This window comes from Lissotriton helveticus, chromosome 9, assembly GCF_964261635.1.
Source record: "Lissotriton helveticus chromosome 9, aLisHel1.1, whole genome shotgun sequence".
Taxonomy (NCBI): domain Eukaryota; kingdom Metazoa; phylum Chordata; class Amphibia; order Caudata; family Salamandridae; genus Lissotriton; species Lissotriton helveticus.
The window spans coordinates 363931221-363954049 of record NC_136070.1 but is presented as its reverse complement, the minus strand read 5'-3'; the positions used below and the strand labels follow the sequence as shown (position 1 = coordinate 363954049).

The window sequence follows — 22829 nt, the reverse complement described above, 5'->3', positions numbered from 1 at the left end:
GGACAAAGGCCTGCATCCTATTTTAGACCTCTGGGCCCTCAAACACTCCATCCGGAAGGAGAACTTCAAGATGCTCACGTTGACTCGGGTACTATCTGCCCTCGACCCCGGAGACTGGATGGGAGCGTTGGACTTGCAGGATGGGCGTATTTCCATATCCCCATCCTGCCTGCCCACAGGCATTACCTATGGTTCACAGTAGTAGGCCATGAGCATTTTCAGTATACTGTGCTCCTTTTTGGCCTTACCAGTGCCCCTCGGGTATTCACGAAAGTGATGGCACTGGTCGCAGCTCATCTGCCCAGATCAGTGGTTCCAGTCTTCCCCTATCTCTACGACTGGCTATTGAAGGCAGGTTCGCCTCAGGCTGTCGTCTCCTACCTCCAGGCTAAGGCGGACCTCCTGCACTCGCTGGGGTTGACTATCAACGTGCCGAAGTCGCACCTGAGTCCCTCTCAGAAGCTCCCCTTCATCAGAGCGGTTCTGGATTCAACACAGTTTCGGGTTTATCCTCCCGAGCAGCAAGTCCGGGATATTCAGGCTACGATTCCGATCTTTCAGCCTCTATCCCGGGTTTCAGTCAGGATGACCCTCCGGCTCCTGGGCCTGATGGCCTCCTGCATCCTTCTAGTGCAACATGCCAGATGGCATATGGGGGCTCTGCAGGGCAACCTGTCCAGATCTCGGAGGGCGCTACACAACAATTGCAAGACAATTGCAGTGGTGGCTCATGAATCGCGATTGGGTCAATGGCAGGTCCCTCTTCCTTCCCCAACCGGAGCACACAGTGGTGACGGATGCGTCTCTTCTGGGATTGGGTGGCCACTTGGGAGAGGGGGAGATCAGAGGCCTCTGGTCTCCAGCGGATTTCCGGCTCCATATCAACCTTCTGGAGCTGCGGGCGATCCAACTTGCATTGAAGGCATACCTTCCCCCTATCCAGGGAAGTGTAGTGCAGGTGTTCATGGACAACACACTGCCATGTGGTATTGCAACAAACAGGGCGCGGTGGGGTCCTGGACCCTATGTCGGGAGGCTCTGCGCCTCTGGACATGGCTGGAACATCAAGGCATTACCTTGGTGGTTCAACACCTGGCAGGTTCTCTGAACGCCAGGGCGTACAAACTCAGCCGCCTGTGCTTGATGGATCACGAATGGCGTCTGAACACGGACGTGGCGCAAGGTCTCTTTCTGCAGTGGGGAGAGCCTTGGTTAGATCTATTTGCCACCGAAGAGAACGCGCAATGTCATTGGTTCTGCGCATTGGAATTTCCAAGGTGGCACTCGCTCGGCGACGCTTTTCGCCACAAGTGGAGCTGTGGTCTGTGTACACCTATACCACTTCTGCCTAGAGTGCTGAAGAAGATTTGGCGCGATCGGGTCCAAGTCATCCTTGTGGCTCCGGATTGGGCATTACGATACTGGTATCCTAAGCTACTCAGCATGGCCATCGATCCCCTGATCCGACTGCCTCTCCGGGAGGATCTTCTGTCACAGCAGCAGGGGACGGTCCTCCACCCGAACCTGTCCAGCCTCCACCTCCATGCGTGGAGATTGAGCGGCGTCAGTTGACAGCTTTCGGCCTTCCTTCCTAAGTCTGTGATGTCATTCTGGCAGCCAGGCGTCCCTCCACTAAGAGGGTATACGCCTGCAGGTGGAACAAATTTGTGGCATGGTGCACAGCAAAGGCTGTGGATCCCCTTTCTGCCCCTCTTTAGAGGCAACCCATGTGAGAGGAGGGCTCCCATTAGTGGAGTGTTTCCGAGGTCCTTCTGTTCCTTCTCTCTTTGGCCCAGCAGGGCTCTGCTCTGGGCACTATCAAAGGTTATCTTTCGGCCATCTCGGCCTTCCTTCGGCTTCCAGATCAGCCTTCTCTTTTCAAGTCCACGTTGTTAACCGCTTCCTCAAAGGCATTACACACACGTTTCCTCCTGTGCCTTTCACAATGCCTCAATGAGACTTAAATCTTGTTTTGACCTATCTGATATGCGCTCCCTTTGAGCCCCTTCACAACTGTCCATTACGTCTTATCACTCTAAAGACGGCTTTCCTGGTAGCTATCACCTCTGCCAGAAGAGTGAGTGAGCTCCAGGCTCTTTCTTCTAAACCTCCTTTTCTTTCTGTTCATCCAGACAAGGTGGTTTTGATGACTCGTTCTTCTTTCTTGCCAAAGGTTGTCACACCCTTCCACATCGGGCAGACCATCACTTTGCCCACCTTCAATTCTCCTCCGCATCCTTCAAAAGAGGAAGAGAGGCTCCACCGTCTGGACCCAAAACGTACACTCTCGTTCTATCTGAAGCGCACATAACAGTTCCGGGTGGATGACCAACTTTTTATTGGCTACGTGGGCGCCAAAGAAGGTCGGGGCGTGCACAAACAAGCCATCTCTCGTGGATCGTTATGTGCATCAAACATGTTACTCATGAGCTAAGAAGGAACCTCCTGTGGGGCTGTGTGCCCATTCTACCAGGGCAACAGCAGCCACTACTGCCTTAGGACGCGGCGTTCCCTTGCATGACATTTGTCAAGCAGCCACGTGGGCCTCGCTGAACACGTTTACCAAGCATTACTGCCTTGACAGTCAAGTCCGGAGAGACGGCTTCTTTGGCCGTTCTGTTCTCCATGATTTTCTGGTGTAATCTTGTTCGCAGACCCACCACCGGGGCTGGTATTGCTGGGGTATCTATTCTAAGGTAAGGAGTCTATCACTAACGTGCCTCTTTCAGATGCACAAGTTACTACTTGTGTAATGATCTATCAGTAAGAGACATTAGTTAGTGATAGATTCCTTACCGCCCCACCCATCCTCCCCGTTCTGCGAACTGATTTCAGGGGTTAAGGTCATCCCTTTCAGGGCCCTAGTTTCATGGCACCAGTGGTCAGTTTCTTGCATGGCTCTGCGTTCCTGGAGCGGAAAGTTGTGTACAGAACTGACGTCAGTGCGCATGGGTGGCGCCTAAGTAGTCTCCGTGACTTCATCTCGGCGCATACGACGCCAGCGACGGACGCGGAGCCACACAACGCCACCTTCCGACACGCAGGGGTACTGCTGACGAAAACGTTTCAGGATCCAGTCTGACGCCTGGGGATATTCTAAGGTAAGGAATCTTTCACTAACTAATGTCTCGTTACACAAGTAGTAACTTGTGCTTCAACATCAGATCAACGGATGAAGAGGACTGGCTAAAAGCCACTACAAGTAGGTATATATTATAGAGAGATGGCTATACATAGATATATAGATATTTTAGTAACATCAAAAGGCTTTGGCTAATGTGCGTCCTAAAAATATTTTTTCTGGATATTTGTCCTTTCTCTCCTACAACACCATTTTCTTGTTAGGACTTTACTTCCATCCATTTGCGAGATGGCCCACCTGCCTATCTATTTATCATTGATTTAGTTACTAGGTAGCGTGGACGAATCACTCCTAAAACAGCATCTTGACGCTACCCTGCACGAGAGGAGAAAATCTAAAATAGCCAGGTCTTAAGCCCCTTCTTGAAGGAAGGGAAGTCGGGACAGGAGCAAAGGCCAAAAGGAAGTTTGTTCCAGTGGGTATTTAAAGTACAAAACAAAGAGGGTATGCAGTTCCTAAGAAGGGGGAGAAATAAGAGGTTGATAACAAAAATGAGGCTGGTGTGATCCTAAAGTGCCAAACTAGAGGGAGGATGGGGAATCCTTCCTTTCGGAATGAGGGCCCTCACACACCCAACCCGCTGGGTGTCATGCTTCATCATAGGGCATGCTCCTCGTCGGGTCGGCGTTGCAATACCCGACGGACACCCTATGCAGGGGTTCTTTGGCGGAAATCTTTTATTCCTTGCCGTTTGGCGCAGTGGGGGTATGGGGCCTGGAAAGTGTAGAAGTGTAGAAGTGTAGGTCAAGTAGACCTTGTGAGTTAAAACACGGAATTTGAAGAGTCAGGAGGAATAATTTTAATGATCCTGCCTTCCATCCTGATTAAAAAAGGTGAAGTTGCGACTCTGCAATAATGTTGCAGATTGTGGAAGAGGTGTGGCGCCACGGCTAGGGCGACTGACTCCGGAATCTGTGAATCACGTTTCGATCCCCGGCACCGGCGGCAGATTAGCCAAGTACCATGTGACTCTGGGCAATAGCTTGCTTAATCTTCCCGACGGCCCTCAGCACCTATAGACCCATACGGGTGATTGTGCGCTTTACAAATGTGGATTATTATTATTATTATTATTATTGTTGAGCTCAATTATACACGGTCAACATGTTTCTTGCCTATTAGTTGGTGGATTTGGCGGCAATTCTTCAGGACCTAGTGTTTGTATGTGTCTACACTAAAGAGAAGGTGGTACTGTGGTGTATTAGCCTATTTTATTTATTTATTTATTTATTTATTTTTCGTTTTACCATCAAGATGCACCTGAGTGGTGTAGTACCAGTTGATGCAGTGGCCAATCTATAAAATCTTCATGATCGGCCCCATCGATTCATGGCATGGAATAGACATGTGAAAGTAACTAGGTTGTGTCGCGCTTATTAAGCGGAAGACCTACCCCACCATGCCTGATCCGGGAGGTCACCTCCCGGATCAGGCATGGTGGGCTGTCCATTCCATGCCATGAATCGTTGGGGCCGATCATGAATATTTTATAGATCGCCGATTCTGATATTAATATTGGAGTGGTTAAAATTTCTTTTTACATGTCTTTTTTTTTTTAACTGTTTTTATTGAAACAATAAGCAAGTGACATTACACATCACGGCATAAATCAGACAATTTCCATCATAGTATAATCACAGTAAGCATTAACAGCTGTCTTTGGTAATTGTGTGCATAGCGTATCACCCCTTTAATATACCCTCCCTGTAATCCCACTACGTCTTCATCCTTCCTCCTCCTCCTCGTCTGAACTATCCCCCTGTGGCTCTGGCAGTGGGTCATAAATGTCTCCCCGGTAGGTGTTCCACATAGTCCAAATTTTATTCCACTTCCGTGGGGTGCCCCTGTTAGCATACACTGTTCGTTCAGTGATCATCGTCAAGTCCATGTTCCCGCACCATGATGACAATGTTGGGGGTTCTTCGGCCCCCCATTTCTGTGCAACATCCCGTTTAGCAATCATGAATCCCAGCGTGACCCAATTCTGCAGGTGACGGGACAGATCGTTGGGTTCCAATACATTTAATAAACACCTTCTCGGGTCCGGTAAGAGTGACACTTTTGTAGTTTGAGATATGGTGCGCAATACTTTACGCCAAAACTGGTCAGTCCCATAAAATGTGGAAAAAGGTTCCCTCCTCTCCACATCCCCTAAAGCAGAATGGGTGTGTTGCTCTCTGTATTTTGTGTAAGGTGGTTCTCGTGTAATATATGCGGTGAAGGACTTTAAGTTGTACTAGCCTGAGTCTACTTGAGATTCCCACCTCCTTGGGCGACACTATCGCTTCCTGCCATTCCTGATCATCGAATTCACCCACATCTGTCGCCCATTTGGCTCGAAGTGCTGCAGTGGGGTCTGGTAAGTTATTTAGTCATTTCCGATACGTGAATGAGGTGGCCCTTTCCTCCATGAACTCCGTGAGTAGCTGGTCTTCCAACGGGGATGCCTCCGGCAGCTCCGTTTCTGGCGGTATCACTTTTAATAGGGCGTGACGTATTTGCATGTATCTAAATTTCTCATTTGCACCTAGTTGGTACTGTTGTTGTAGTTGCTCAAAGGGCACCACCGTTCCCTTGTCCCGCAAGTCAACTACCGTGGAAAGACCTATACTATCCCAGTGCGTAAAACCCTTACTACGTCGTAGGTGGCCTAATCTTTTGGTGTCCCATAGAGGGGTCATTTTGGTTATCACCCCGTTCCAACCCAATTTTGCTTGTGCTGTGTACCAAACGTGGGGCGTGTGTTTAGTAGGGCCAGTCAACTGTGAGATCGAACCTTTGTTATACAGTACTGCCAGCATATTATTTGCTCCCAGTTGTTCCCTATCTGCCCTATACGCTGGGTCAGTCTGGGGTATGTGGATCCAGTGATTTATTATTTTAAGTTGCGCCGCCCAATAGTACAATCGGAGGTCGGGAAGTGCGATTCCCCCATCGTACCAGCTTTTCTAGAGTTTCACTTGAGCAAAACGGGCTGGCCGTGCGCCCCATAGGTGGCGTGTCACTTGTGCTGCCACCTGTTGAAAATAACGGGGCGGGACTATATCTGGTGTGTTTTCTCGGGTGTAGAGGAATCTGGGGAGTGCCTTCATTTTATACAATGCTGCCCTCCCAAGCAGTGTAAGGGGCAGTGACGCCCAGTGCGCTACTTTTTACATGTCTTTTGACTGGTAAGGTTTTCCTCTTGGGACACTTAGAGGCCACTTGACAACTGTATATTCTCTTAAGGCTTTACTTGGTGTGTTGGCTGTATAATTACCAGGTGTAATGTGGTTTTTAGGTCGAGCGACCTATCTCAATGCGCATGCGCATTGAGCGGGAGCGAGATATATAGGGGCTTATCGAGAGTTTACCTAACTGGCGATTCCACTGGCGATTTGATGCTGTGCCCGTGCGCTTTTAGGTCAATGCGCATTGACCTAAAATGCGCATGCACATCATCAAATCGCCAGTCAATCACCAGCAGCACTCCTCCCACACCTTTGAAGTGAAGCTTAGCTTCACTTCAAAGGCCTCTGCTGCTTCACACCCTCATGCCGCTCTCCCCGCTCCGCCCCTCCCCTGCCCGCCGTGTCGCATTTCTCCTCCCCCCTCCCCACAGCAATGCCCTCCGCCGGCCGTACTTTCACTTTGACGGCCGCAGGCCGTCTCTCGTGTTTCTCGTTGTTTCCCCTGGGTTCTTAATGCCAGATTCTATGGCCCATACCTTACAACCTGACCCCTCCGTGCCTCGTACCACTTTCTCTCTTGCTCTGCTGGTGTCTGAAATCTGGTATCTACATAGGCTCTGATGGACGTGGCACGGGGAGAGGAAATAAATAATTACTGTGCAGTACAGCCCCTTAATCCGTACTCCACGCAAGACTGTCACTGGACTGGCTTGCCTCTGCCTGTGCCAGTCCCAGTCCCTGCCTTTGCCTTTAAACTTTGTTTAGTGTTGCAGGTCTAGCAGTGCAGAGGGTGTCCCCCTGTCTCGGTCTCTCTATGAAATCCAGCTGTCTTGTGTGTATGTGTGTCTTTGCATCATGATGGTGTCAGTGCGGTGCGTGTGTCTGTCTGTCTGTCTGTTGTCCCTCCCTGTCTGGTGTCTGTCTCTCTGCAGTCGGCCTGTTTCCTTACTTACACCCCAGCCGCCCAGACAAGGCCGAGCAAACCCCCACCTCCCAGCTCCCTGGTTTTTATACAGGATCAGCGCACACTTTAAAGGCTTTCTGGCGCTGCGGAGAATTCAGTCCCAACACCAACCACAAAATGCCCGGAGCAGGTATCAGCGGGCTACACGGAAGTGCTGGCATTTTATCTTTGTCCCGACTTTCATAAACTTTCCCTTTCATCGACATAGGAGGACAAACCAGAAGGGTTATAAAAGAGGTGTTTGAAACATGACAGAAAAGAAAGCGTTCTGATTGCTGCAGGATGGCTCAGCGGGGTGACCGTTCTGTTCTATAACCTAAGTAACGTTTGTAGGTCAGGAGTTCGATTCTAGACACTGACAAATCAGCTCATCTATCTTCTGGTGGGTAAACTGACTTTTATTAATAATAAAATATGCTATTACAGCGCTTAGAAGCTTAAAGAGTGTGGCATATAAAAAGTAATTGGTACATTGAGCGTGCATTATTTGTTCACATGTCCAAATTCTACCATGGCCTTTGTGTGTGCCATGGTAACGCCGCTTGTACATTTTCTTTAATTGCTTTGAAATGAATACTGTCAAGTTTATTAATGCACACACATTTTTATCCTAAAAAATAAGGTATTTACATTTGTTTGGTTGTATCCTTTTTTGCAGTCCTGAAGCACATCTTGGCAAAGGTGCTGCACAATTACACATAAATCAAGTATGACCTATTTAGTCCGTAAACCCAGAGCTGCCTGTGAAACTCCTGCGTGTGATTTGTGGCATTCACCCACCACCACCACATCCACCACACCCACCACCACTACATCCACCACCCCATCCACCACCACCACTGCATCCACCACCACCACTGCATCCACCACCACCACCGCATCCACCATCACCACATCCACCGCATCCACCACCACCACATCCACCGCATCCACCACCACATCCACCAACACCACCACATCCACCACCACCTCCAAATCCACCTCCACATCCACCATCACATCCACCATCACATCCACCACCACATCCACCGCCACATCCACCGCCACAGCCACATCCACCACCACATCCACCACCACTACATCCACCACCCCATCCACAACCACCCCCACCCCATCCACCACCACCACCACTGCATCCACCACCACCACCGCATCCACCACCACCACATCCACCACCACATCCTCCAACACCACCACATCCACCACCACATCCACCATCACCTCCACATCCACCATGACATCCACCGCCACATCCACATCCACCGCATCCACCACCACCACATCCACCACCACCACCACATCCACCACCACACCCACCACCACCACATCCACCACCGCATCCACCACCGCATCCACCACCGCATCCACCACCGCATCCACCACCGCATCCACCACCGCATCCACCACCGCATCCACCACCGCATCCACCACCGCATCCACCACCGCATCCACCACCGCATCCACCACCGCATCCACCACCGCATCATCCACCACCGCATCATCCACCACCGCATCATCCACCACCACCACATCCACCACCACCACATCCACCACATCCACCACCACCACCACATCCACCACCACATCCACCACCACTTTCACCACCTCCACAACCACCACATCCACCGCATCCACCACCACATCCTCCATCACCACCACATCCACCACCACATCCACCATCACCTCCACATCCACCATGATATCCACCGCCACATCCACCGCCACATCCACCGCCACATCCACCACCACATCCACCACCACATCCACCACCACATCCACCACCACATCCACCACCACCGCATCCACCCCCACCACATCCACCACCACCGCATCCACCACCACCGCCACCACCACCGCCACCACCACCACATCCACCACCACACCCACCACCACACCCACCACCACCACCACACCCACCACCACCACATCCACCACATCCACCACCACCACATCCACCACATCCACCACCACTTCCACCACCACGACATCCACCACCGCATCCTCCACCACAACCACCACCACCACATCCACCACCACATCCACCATCACCTCCACATCCACCATGATATCCACCGCCACATCCACCGCCACATCCACCGCCACATCCACCGCCACATCCACCGCCACATCCACCGCCACATCCACCGCCACATCCACCGCCACATCCACCACCACATCCACCACCACATCCACATCCACCGCATCCACCCCCACCACATCCACCACCACCACATCCACCACCACCACCACCGCATCCACCACCACCACCACCGCCACCACATCCACCACCACACCCACCACATCCACCACATCCACCACCACTTCCACCACCACCACATCCACCACCGCATCCACCACCACCACATCCACCACCACATCCACCACCACATCCACCACCGCATCCACCACCACCACATCCACCACCACATCCACCACCACATCCACCACCACATCCACCACCACCACATCCACCACCACCACATCCACCACCACCACATCCACCACCTTCACCACATCCACCACCTCCACAACCACCACATCCACCACCACCACATCCACCCCCACATCCACCACATCCACCATCACCACATCCACCACCACATCCACCACATCCACCACCGCAACCACATCCACCACCGCAACCACTACCACCACATCCACCACCACATTCACCACCACATTCACCACATCCACCACCTCCACCACATCCACCACCACATCCACCACCTCCACAACCACCACATCCACCACATCCACCACCACATCCACCACCTCCACAACCACCACATCCACCACCACCACATCCACCCCCACATCCACCACCATCACCACCACATCCACCATCACCACCACCACCACATCCACCACCACATCCACCAGATCCACCACCACCACATCTATATGTGTGTGTGTGGCTCTGTGTGTGTGTAGGTGCAAATGCAATGTTCTTGGATTTTCGTCACAATAAAATACACTGAACATAATCTTCACCAAAGTTATTTGCAAACGTTTAAGCTATTGCCATTATAAATTACAATAACTTTTTTATTTAAGTATTAATTATTTACAAAATTAAAAGCCATTGTTATTTGTAATATCAATACATCTAAGTCACGTAAATACAACACACATTGCATTACAAATGCTATAGGTGTCACATTTGCGAAAGTTAAAACTATTGACATTGTAACTGACAAAGCTATTAATTTTGCTATTTTCAAAACCAACACATAAATAAAAAAAAGTGTCATTTACAATACCAATCGCTCAAACTTTCCTAATGCGAGACCTATTGCATTTCCAATGCTTGTTAACAGGGCTGACAAATACATTTCCTCATTAGTTTAACATGCCCCACTGAGATTTAAATTTGCTTTTTGCTTTTATCTCATGAACAGCTGTTCTGAAACCCTTATGATGAAGGTTCTCTTCCTTATCCCCATCACCTTGTATAGTGTTTGTGTGAACAGAAGGCCATTCCTGTTCCCCTCTTAGTTCACTAGATTATTCCCAGGCAAGTTGGTCTTTTGGATGTAGACTTGTTTTCTGCCTAAGGTTGTCTCACTATTTCTTTGAGGTCAATCTTTCTCTTTCCTCCTCTACATCCAGCCAAGTGTGGCTTCATAGCTTGCATCTGCAGCAGACTCTGAGCTTCTACACCGATAGAGCAAGTGAAGACTGCATCGATGACAAGCTGTACCTTTCCTTTGCAGGGCACTAAAAAGGGGAAAAAGTTCTGGAGAGGACTGTCTCACCAGAGAGTTCTTTGCATCAAATTGGCCAAGGAGGAGTCACCAGAGGGCGTCCGCGCAAGGGCTGCTTCCTCTGATTTACAGGGGTGTTCATGTTCTGAACATTATCTGGTATGTTACATGGGCTTTTGTTCACACCTTCTGTGGATCGTACTGTCCTGTCTCTTAGTTCTGCAGGGAAAGTTATTTTGTAGGACTTTTTGGTTCCACTTTTCAAAAGGTGATGAAATTGCAGGTAGTAGTATTCATAACTGAATGCATGATGTGGAATTATAAAGCACGCTGCTACTCAGAGGATTGTCCCGGCTCCGAAGACTACAAGGCAAGGAGAGCAGCGGCGCCACCCAGCTGAGATGAAACTGGTGGGTTTTAAGAGCCTTGCGGAAGGACAGCTCCACAAAAGTCATGCGAAGACAAAGGGGAACCGATTCCATTCACTACTGGCTAACACCTTGAAGGAGGGGTCTCCATGTTTCGAAGAAGAAGAATACATTACCTTTTGTAACATTGACTCTACCTGCAGATTCCTCACTGCCTGCAGATTCCTCACTGCCTGCCTCCCATTTCTAAGGAGTGATCTTACAGATTGTTGTTAAGAGTCTCAATGTAATATTATTGCTAAAGTCCCTGGTGCCCAGCAGTCATTAACTCGATCCAGTCTACATCTCTGAGGGAATGTGAAAAAATACAGAAACTAACATCAGTGCATAGTGTGTTGCCTTATAAGGTTGCATGTGTGGCATACAGATACAAGACCAGAGCTGCACGGCACTAGTTGGCAGCCCTGGGAGCTGTTGCAAAGTTTCTGGAACTAATCTTTTACCAGAGAAGATTGAAAAGGTAAGTAGTCTGAAGGCAGCTGAAGTACCTTCCAGAGAAAAACGTTCCTCAAAGTAAGCAGCTTTATAAATGCCTCCTATGTACTTCACCGTAAAATGGGCAGTATTGTGTTTGCAGGAGAGTGCCCCATACACTGCTCCTCTGATATGCACTGAAGTATACAAAAAAGGATAAACGAAATACTTGAATTAATCTCAGCCACTGGTAATTACTAGGGCTGCATCCCACTCCATTGTTATTTTGCACACCATGCCATCTCAATTAGGACACAGTTACATGCTAACCAGTCTTGACCCTTGTCCATTGAGAACAGTCCACCCCGAACTGTCGGGCCAAGTTCACCCTGAATCTGAATATAAGCAACCTAGGATCGGTTTTGTATGCTTCACACGGATCTGTTCCTTGGTACCAGTCGCAGCACGTTTTGAAAATGTATAAAAATACTCCTGTTGATTATGATTTACATTACTTCTCCTTATATGTAATTTGCACATTTACCAAAGTAATGAGCCCAGTCACTTACATCACCACAGATGAACTACCTTTTTTGACAAAAATTAAATTGACTTTAGTCTCATATTTGTTTGAAATTTCTCAAGTAATGTACTCTTGTTATTTAGCACTATTATGTTACTTGATGAAAACATTGAGGTTCCAGTTCACAAAAAGAGCTTTTGTCTTTCAATTCGCTCTTAGATTACGCAATTGTCCCTTAAGTGACTTATTTTGGGAGCATTGACTCACTTTCCTTTCACAGGGGACTCTCTTTAAACAGTGTCAAATGTATGGAATACATTAATGAATGTGCATTAAATACCCCAATATACGTCAGAGAAATTCACACAACTTCAAATTAAGTTTAGAAATCCTTTCTGTGCTCAAATTAAAAAAAAGATTCCTAACATTCCTAGTCTTCCTCCACCCACAGCAACCCCATGTGAACATGATTAGTGCTCTTCCCCACACTGTCTGCAGCTTTTATGTCTTGTGTCGTAAGTATAGGGAGTGCACTTAAAATGTTTGTGAATATCAAAAAAAACTTTAACTGGTGTTTGTGTACCACAATTATATGGGATTTCCCTAACTACTCTCATGATGAACTCTTGTGGAAACCACGATTGAAAATGAAGATGAAAATTAAAAGTGCTTAACATACAATCCCCCCTGCAAGTTTATTACCTGTATTATAACTTTTTTGTTGTTGTTGTAAATTAAGTTATACCTTACATTCCTTTTAATGTGTGTAAGTCATTCCTAGGTGAAAAATTGTTTGTGAATGAGAACCTAATTATTTTACTGTTCCCAGACAGAAGATAGTATGATGGCAAATGGCAAGATAGAAGAAGATTACGACGATGAAGACGATGAAGACCAAGATCTAATGTGGAGGCCACCAAAAGAAGAAGCAGCTGAATTTGATGAAGATCTACTGGAATATGATCAGGAGCATATTAAGTTCATTGATAATATGCTAATGGGATCGGGAGCATTTGTAAAGAAAATTCCTATTACTCCCTTTTCAACCACTGATACTAGCTGTGGATGGAAAATGCCCAAAACCGCACCCATTAGTAATGCACACATTGTACCTGAATTTGATGATTTTGACTACAGTTCTTGGGATGCCATGTGCTATTTAGATCCTAGCAAAGCCGTTGAGGAGGATGATTTTGTGGTAGGCTTCTGGAATCCATCTGAAGAAAATTGTGGCATTGACACAGGAAAGCAGTCAATATCATATGATCTTCATACAGAGCAGTGTATAGCTGATAAAAGTATTGCAGACTGTGTGGAAGCCCTGCTTGGCTGCTACCTTACCAGTTGTGGCGAGAGAGCTGCCCAGCTGTTCCTTTGTTCCTTGGGCCTAAAGGTGCTCCCAGTCATTAAAAAGAATACTGAGGAGAAAGCTTTATTTATCAGAGAAACATTCAATAGGCAACAAAAGAAGCTTACGGAACACTGTGCTGCCAGCTCTGTGACATTTACAGAGACCTCTGTTCATAAAAATGTGGAATACGGTTGTTTAGAGATACCACCAAGATGTATGTTTGAACATCCAGATGCAGAAAAAACATTGAATCATCTGATTTCTGGGTTTGAAAATTTTGAAAAGAAAATTTGCTACAGTTTCAAAAATAAAGCCTACCTTCTTCAGGCATTTACACATGCCTCCTACCACTACAATACTGTCACTGGTAAGTCATTGTAGTATGGTATTGAATACATAAATAATTTGTGGTTCTTTTTGTCAGTATTTCATTTTAAAAACACATAAAATTGGACTGCAGGTTTGTACCCATTTTTTTTCCTTTGAATTATTTTTTCTGTGAAATGTAAACATTAAGGCAAGAGATCAAATGTTACTTTCTCTTTATAGTGAAAACGAGCTCATCGTAAATATAATGGCTCTCCAATGAGGGAAGCTATTCAGTTATTGTGTGATGTCCGTGACTTCCTTTCAGGCCGGCCACATTCATCTTGGGTAATGTTTGAGTCATGAGTAGCAGCCCACCAGTTTCCATTTCCCATAACCCCAGTCACAGTGTAAATTAAGTTGCAAACCCAAGACCTTGTAGCTCTAGGACCCAACACCAATGTATGCAGAGGTTAATAATTTAGCTTAGCAGTGGGTAAAAAGGGCTTCCTATTCAAATGTCTAATGAAAAACTGCAGCTGTAAATGTCAGATGTACTTTGAGGCAATAGCAGTCAATCATGCTACTTTAACACTAGTTGTATGCTGGAGCTGCCAGTACCTCAGTTGTGTTGGGATGGAAAGCATCTATACAGTTTCTATGCAGCATTAATCAGGTGACATCATGCAGATGGATGCAACGTGATTGCACGTGTAGTATTTCAGTAAGGCTTCCATAGTGTGCTGCGTGTACTCATGAATGTTTGTTGCTGAAAATAGCAGAAAATAATTGCCTCGTCAAGTATGTTGTGACCCACAACTGAAAATAGTGGCAGAATATGGCAGAGGAGCTGGTGTAGCCACAGCTCAAACACCATCAACTGGACTGCTTCAGCATTAGTTGCATGTATCGCTAAAACTCTTGCTTCTCAGAGAGCCACATATTCTACACTCCTTTCCACCTCTCTTGTCAGCTAAAGGCTCACCAGCCACCACAACACATGGAGGGTCAGGCCTTTGCAGCAGCTGAGCGATCACCTTGGTGGGATTTCACGGGTGGGAACTTTGACCCTTCGATAGCACCAAGTTGTACAAGATGAAAACCAGAGGGATTAAAACCAGTTAACTGTGGCTATCACGCAAGTCTTGAGCTCTTAATTCCAGCAATTTAGTACAGGTAAATAGTGAGGATAGTAATTTTGCAGGATTTACTGTGTGCAGATTCAGATGAATCCACTTTAGCTTTCCCACATTATCTTTTCTTTGTCACTTATAGTGAGTTGGTTAGTCTTTGCTTAAGTTATTCAACATTAGTGGCAGTCTGTAAAGAAATGTTTCCATCTAGCACATGTGTTGAAAATGTCCTTTCTGATGCCAAAAGTCATCAGGAAGTTAAGTCTCATGCGTAGAAACTTTATCGGAAGGTAGACCATCATTATACGAGAATTTACTCTGTTGAAGTTGTTAATCATCCTCAAGAAAGGAAATAGCACTCCTTTTACTTGAGGAAGTGTCCTCATTAGTGCTGATTGGGAGACAGCATGTTTCCTCTGTTTCCTTCAGTTCTGCTGAGTCCTATCATTTTCAGAAAATTAAGGAAGTACAGAAGTTTTTATTTTTATCGCCCACAATGGGAGTGGGTTGATGGTGGCATGTATTGTAAAGCAGCCGTGCTATGACCATTTAAGAGGCTTCTGTCGATGAATTACTTTCTAGTTTATGTAAATTATAGCCAAACTATGCCTCACTTTTGAGAGGGTGGGTTACTCAAATTGGAACCTGTCAACTCAAGGGCTTGATGTCAAGCCACAGTTTTTCCCTTTTTTTTTGTATCCTTTATCAGTCTTTTATCTTTTTTTAAGCGCAACAACTTAACAGAAAACCATACATAAATCATCTGAGATATATACATACATGGCAATACAAAACAAGGTAATGAGAGACACAAAACAAAAGAACAGAAAAAACAAAGCTAAAGCAACAATAATAACCCTGAATAGCATTTACAGCAGTAAACATTGATATTTCACAGTTTTTCCCATGAAGGCGCTTCACTATCTTATTCTTGGCTATGTTAAATTTACCTTGGTGCAGTATGTGTGTTGAAAAAGATGGAGGGCGTTCCTCTGTTTGTTTTACTCATATTGCCTTTTTTTGAGGCATCTGTTAAGCTGACATGGTCCCTTCTCCGCTCCCACATAAGCCGTTTCAGCTTTTCCTGAATCCATAGTTTGTTACTGACATTTGATTTGGTGATGTTTTTCTACACATTCACTTTTACCTCCTTTAAAGTCATACCTTTTTTAGGTCTCGCCTGGCGTTAGCAGCGCGCATTCGCTGCTCTCGCGATCAATACGGATTCCATGTGAACCCGGACGGACAAAAAGATGTGCACGCGTATGGACAGGAGATGTGCACGAGTACAACGCAGGCATGGCGGCGTGCATTCGCTTTCCCTCCCTCCCCCCGTCGGGCCCCTCCTCCTTCCATTGTGTGCCACTGTGTGCACAGTAGAGTAAGGCACGCTAAATGTTGACTCTCAAACTTACAGTAGAAGGATGCACCCAAAAAAGCTCCCCTGCGGCTACCAGTGCAGTCTCCTCACAGCTAAAGCATGCCTGTGTGCGTAACGGACTGACACGCCCTGCACACAGCACCCTTTCCTAACAACCTGTGCGGTGGCTACCCCTCAGCACGCAGCGCCCGTCTGCATTTAGCACACCGCTAGCTTACACATACTTTCAAGCCGTCACCCCACACGCAGTACACAGTTGCAGCAGGCGCACACACTGCAAGACCGGTAACCCCTGAACCCACCCCCTCCCCTTGAAGAGAGATCATGCAGTTCCAGGACCTGTGCCCCGTGCCTCCGTACCTCTGAGTCGGACGAGCTGTTCTGGTTTGCCTTGGACTAGTGCACCAGCGAGTACTTCACGTTGGCGAGGTCCCGCTTGGCCGACAAGTCCTCGGAGGTCTTCTCCTCCTGCTCGCCCTCGTCCTTGAACAAGATCATCTCATCGTTGGCCTCCAGGTCATCGCCCCGCCGTCTTTCAGCTGCGGCATCCTTCCCCGGCAGTCTGGCAACGAGCCCAGCAACCACCCGGAAAAGCAAAAAAGCCCTCCAAAAAGAAACCAAAAGGGGCAAACTTTCCCCCTCGTTGCCCCTTGGCTTATTTTTGCAACAAACCCTATACTATGAGCTGCTGTTGCAAATCGTGTGCAAAAAAAAGTTGTTGAAATTTCTGTGAAGGGGGAGGGTAAATCAGGGGGTGCAGGGAGGACTTCCCCTCTTCTTCTTGGTTTCTGTGGAGGGGGTGTCTCGTTTGCTGCTTTCTCTCGCTCGCCAGGATCTGTTTAGAAGCTTGACCTCCACCACCACCCAAAGAACACAAATAAACTTAAAGGGGGTGCACAAAACAACCCACCCCCAAAAAAACAACCCCCAGCTGAGAAATAAATAAAACGCTGTAAAAGATAGAGAGTTGTGACCGCCTGGATTGACTGAGTTATAGTTTGAACTGAGAGATTTTTTTTCTCCCAGTTCAAAGGGAGGTTTCTGATTGACAGATAGGGAAAGAAGAGGAAGGGGGAGCGAAAAGGAGAGTGCAGATCTGAAAGAGGGAGAAAGCATACATACACACACACACAGAAGAGAGAGGGGGTGGGAGCCTGGATAGTGAAGCAGGGAAGGAGTGGTCGCTGAAAGGGAGAGAGGAAAGGGGGGGAAAAGTTTAATGAGATTCAGAAGGGAAAGGGAGGAGTTTGCACGTCCTGATGCTTGCATACATAAAACAAGCATTAAAAATGCAACAGATCTCGCCTTTCATTAAGTTAAAGCCATTTGCTTTGCCATACAATACCAGTAGCGAAGCAAATGGCTTTAACTTAATCAAAGGTGAGACCTATTGCATGTTCAATGCTTGTTTGGGTGTCCCTCACTTCTGTCCAAAGGGTTAGCAAAGGATAAGCAATATAAGTTGTTGTGTTAATCCACTTTTTAAAATGTTCTCCTTGAACAAAGTCCCTCTTCGGCTGAACCTACGAGCCCGCCTAACAGTATTGCAAAATGTACATGTTTCAGATAACTATAATGCTGGTGTGCTATTTATCACTTAATATCTCCAAGATGGAGGAGAGATTACACAAGGTGGACCCAAACTGAGTTTTAATTTGTGTCCTGCAATACGTGATTTTCAATAGTGTTTTTTGGGGATTGCTGGCCAGAATAATTGAAAAGTGGTCTCCAAATGACATATATATATATATATATATATATATATATATGGTTTTCTTTTGTTCATTGGCCAACTTCAATTGTTATTTTTATTTGAAAGACTTAAAACTTGATAAATCTTTGGGAGGAAGTGTCTATTGGTTTTTACAAGTTAATGGCCTCTGTGGTGCAGGGGCATTTGGTGACAGCTTAAATTGGTGGGGTTTGAAGAAACCTTAACTAATAGAACCTTCACTTCCTCTATCAAGAACATTGTTGTCATGCACATAGTCAATGGAGCTTCTCCACTGCCTCGTAGTGGCAGCATTCAGCTTTTTCTTAGTCTGGTCCTGCCTTACACTAACTTTAAAAGATGAAGACAGTGTCCATCAGAAAAACGCTATCGAAGTCAAGTAATGCTTTTTCTGTGTCGAATTATTAACTATTTTGCAAATTACTGAATGTTTGTAAACCTCTAAGATTGTTCTGTTCTCAGTGTTTATCCCTTCGGATTGGCGACTTTCAAGAAAAGAAGAATCTGTAGATATAATGCATTTCAGTTGCAAATTCTTAAGCAGCTATTTGCATATGAATCAATACCTATTTCCTCAGAACTGTAATTGTTCCAATGTAACATGAAATACCTGAGGCAGTGAGGGAGCAGAAGTAGCAAACCACAGCTTAGCAGTGGCTCCACTTGTGGACGGCAATGCCAGGTTCTGTATTGTCTCTAGGCGATCTTTACCCCCCTGTTTGGGAAATATTTTTTGAGTGTGTGTGCTAAATTGTTACAAGAGATGTAGAATATGCAAGAGAAACTTAGCAAAGAATAGAATCATGAGTACCTAAGTGGTTTCAATTCTTTTTCTTATATTCTTAAGATTGTTACCAGCGTTTGGAGTTCTTGGGTGATGCAATTTTGGACTACCTCATAACCAAGCACCTTTATGAAGATCCTCGGCAGCATTCTCCAGGAGTTCTGACTGACCTGCGGTCTGCTCTTGTCAATAACACCATATTTGCATCATTAGCTGTGAAATATGACTACCACAAGTACTTTAAAGCAGTCTCTCCTGAACTGTTTCATGTTATTGATGACTTTGTTCAGTTTCAAATGGAAAAGAATGAAATGCAAGGAATGGATTCTGAGGTAAGGAGTATTTGAAAGTGGATTTTTCACAACTGTCCAGATGGTAGTTTTGCCGTATTCTGAGTGTATGTGAATCTTCTCCATTTGGTGAGCCTTTCTTAGAACAAAACAATCAATTTTCTATGCTTGCTTTCTTAGTGTGCTAAGGAAGAAGTTGATCTCATTACAGTGTGACAGTCTGATGTGTTACACTTTGCGTCATGCCTCAGAAAATCTTTACTGTTTGCACTGTTAGGAACAAGTTACTTGCCTTTGGCAAAGATCTTTCTGGTGGGCAACCCATCTGTCTGCAGATTCTTCACCGATTGGCCCTCCTCCCCATCCTTATGAGGACTTATCATATGACTTTTAGAAGGCCCCAAGTTCTTGCACATTGCCCTTTCTGTCATTCTGGTAAGACTCTTCTCCACCACTGAAGGCATGGGTGGAAAAGGACAGGGAATGGATGTCTGTGCACAGGGGTGGTACCTGTTGCTGCTCCGTGACATCCTAGCTGGGGATCATCATGTTGGAGCTATTGTGCTACATGACAGCACAGGTGGGCTATTTCCACTTTTCCAGATCTAACCTGGCGAAGATGCAGGAGGTGAGGAATCTGCATTCACCAGACAGAGAGATCTTTACTCAAGGTATGTAACTTGTTATTATATTAATAACATGCTCGCAATCTAATTAAAATAGTTGGGAAAAAAGAAGAGTAGACACCTGCAAATAAGTAAAATGTTGCTGTATTTATAGTTAGTTGTAGCAATATTGAGAGAAAGTAATTTGAAAGGCTGCAATTAATTGTTACATTTGCCCCAGTGTTCTGATGTATTCATCGTTTAAAGATTGTTAATTATTTTAATTCACGTATTTGAATCTCAGACACTGAAATTAAATTTGGGTTGTGCCTTCTTTTTTTTCCCCGCAGTTATCTCTGCATGCAAAGTGCTTTCTTTGAAGAGTGCCTGAGCACTATTTTCCCATTTGCCTCCTACTCTGCAAGAATGGAAATAATTGTTTGGGGTGGGGGTCCTAAAAACAAGCTCTCCTAATGATAGAGAAGAACCTTAATAAATAGCATTGATGATATTTTTTTGCGTTGTATGGGACATTCTTGCTTGCATTGAAAATAATTCAATTAAGCATATTAATCTAAAAAGCATTCCATTGTGGAAGTATTATTACACTTTTACTCACCTTAGTGTTTCTCCCACTCCTAATCCCACAGCTCCACCCCATCATTATATACAGTCCCCAGCCTCTTGATCTGTATATTTGTGGGTCTGTGTTTCTCTTCAGTTTCAACATACTCTAAAGAAAGAAACTGAAGTCATGGGATTCTGAAGCATATGTGGTGGGTGGAGGCTCTTGTGTGTCTTGGCTTCCAAATTTCAATCTTACTTCCCCAAAGAACATCCAATTGGTATAGAGTAAAGTTAGAACTAGCATAACAGATAAACTATACACAGTTGAACAACTCAATGGCATCATTGGTAATACGAGTCACTGTGACTTATAATGAATTAAAACTACATAGACTTGATTTGTGTGATTTTATTGCACAGCTTATGTATTTTTCCAAATGTATGCCATTTAGAATTTCAGTGGGAGAATATTAAAAGTTTTAGTCATGCCATATATTTTCTTAGAATTCAATCGTATTTCAGAAGAACTATCATTTTAAAAGTATTTTCTTTTTTCAAATTACGTGTAGCTTAGAAGATCAGAAGAGGATGAAGAGAAAGAAGAAGATATAGAAGTTCCAAAGGCAATGGGAGACATATTTGAATCTCTTGCTGGTGCCATTTACATGGATAGCAATATGTCTTTGGAAATGGTATGGCAAGTGTACTACCCTATGATGAGACCATTAATAGGTAATTTGTTTTCCTTCAGAGAAGCCTAGCAATTTTGTATGTGTAAAGTAATGGGAATGATAATTTACCTCTTTTCACACCGATTTCTTTACAGAAAAGTTTTCTGCCAATGTACCACGTTCCCCAGTCCGAGAGCTGCTAGAGATGGAGCCAGAGACTGCCAAATTTAGGTAACATGCAGGTTTTCCTTCAGTAACTAAATAGTTCTTTTAACATTACAGTCATTTTCCTGTACTGTAAAACAATTTGCTCTGCATGTTTTATGGCAAGGTTATTATGCACTTTAGATTCATGTGTTAATGAAGAGAAAGTCCGTATCTGTCATGTGGTCCTAAATAAGTTCTTCTTTAAAATGTACTTGCAGCTGAAATGCTCTATTTTGTCCCTACCTGGTCAGTTCTGTTAGTGAAGGCTATTTTCTCCATGATGTGTTGTGCAATAGTTTAAGATATAATAATGGCTGTAGTAGTACAATCATCATTCAATCAGAATCTGTTTTATTAAATATGTGGATAAGTAGGGAAAATGTAGTTAAACTTCTAAAAACACATATCTTGAATATTAAATGTAATTAGAAGGCTCCAGTATCACTGTTAATGTTTGTGTGGGATTATACAAAGAGGGAACAATGGGTTGCAGCCAGTGTTCTTTCAGTTCATAAACCTGTTTACAAATATTCAAAATTAAGCCCTAATAAATAAACAATTCACTAAAATGTGTTGAACCATTTCATATTTAATCCACCATTACAAACTTCAGTTTACTGTAGGAGCTTAGCCATCTCTGTTTGTGCATAATGGGGATTTAAACCAGTTCTAAATTTTAAAATGGCTTTTTTCTGGATTCGACTAAGTAAAAATGTAAGGTACAAAATGTAGAATTAAACCATGAATCCCTAAACAGTATGGTAAGATTCTTCATTAATAAATAACTAAAATAATGAGTTTTAGATACCATCTAAATCCTTTGTCATAATTCTGACTTGGATAATGCAACCTGAAATATTAAAATAGGACAGTGTAGAGCGAAACATAAGTTTCTCCAGTTGCATTCTCAAACCATTTTAACTCCCTGTTCACACTTCATTTTGATAAAGGAGGAATTCTACCTTTTCATAAGGGCAAGTCTATTCTGAAACCATAGGATTTGCCTCATGAATACATGGTGTCACAACGTTAATCCCTATTGCTTGTACCATAGAAGATTTTGGTAAATTCTGCATGGACTTCGGACATTGTCCCTCGATCACATCCCAGTCCTGTTCATAACATACAAATTCTGTACCATACAGAAGCTTAATTTGAATGACCGCTTTAAAAGCTCTTGGGACTAGTGATGATTCACGACTCCCAGAGTTCTGCCTAACTTTACAGAGCCCTGTCATGCCTGGTAAAACTCAGGATTTTTATACTTCCAGGTGCCTTTTTCATCTTAAATTATCATTAAAATGCACACCTAAATATCTTCAGTATATTTTTCCAAGTATACTATTGGAAAGATGCTTCTTGGGAAAATATTTTTGTTTCGACATTAAAACTCTCAATTTTCTTTGCAGTCCTAATCGGAAAGAGGCACGTTAGTGATAGATTCCTTACCGTAGAAT

General features: G+C 45.1%; 1 protein-coding gene across 2 annotated transcripts in view; it reads left to right on the top strand.

The window, feature by feature from the left end:
- Positions 1-22829, top strand: part of DICER1 (dicer 1, ribonuclease III) — a 561110-nt gene that overhangs the window by 499341 nt on the left and 38940 nt on the right. Inside the window, exons 24-27 of one of the 2 annotated variants that reach the window (XM_078660108.1) lie at positions 13175-14063; positions 19096-19364; positions 21064-21226; positions 21321-21396. In XM_078660108.1, the coding sequence (XP_078516234.1) occupies positions 13175-14063; positions 19096-19364; positions 21064-21226; positions 21321-21396 (1397 nt within the window). Of the gene's footprint in view, positions 1-10989; positions 11342-13174; positions 14064-19095; positions 19365-21063; positions 21227-21320; positions 21397-22829 lie in introns of those variants that run through there. The other variant, XM_078660109.1, reaches the window with a different exon arrangement.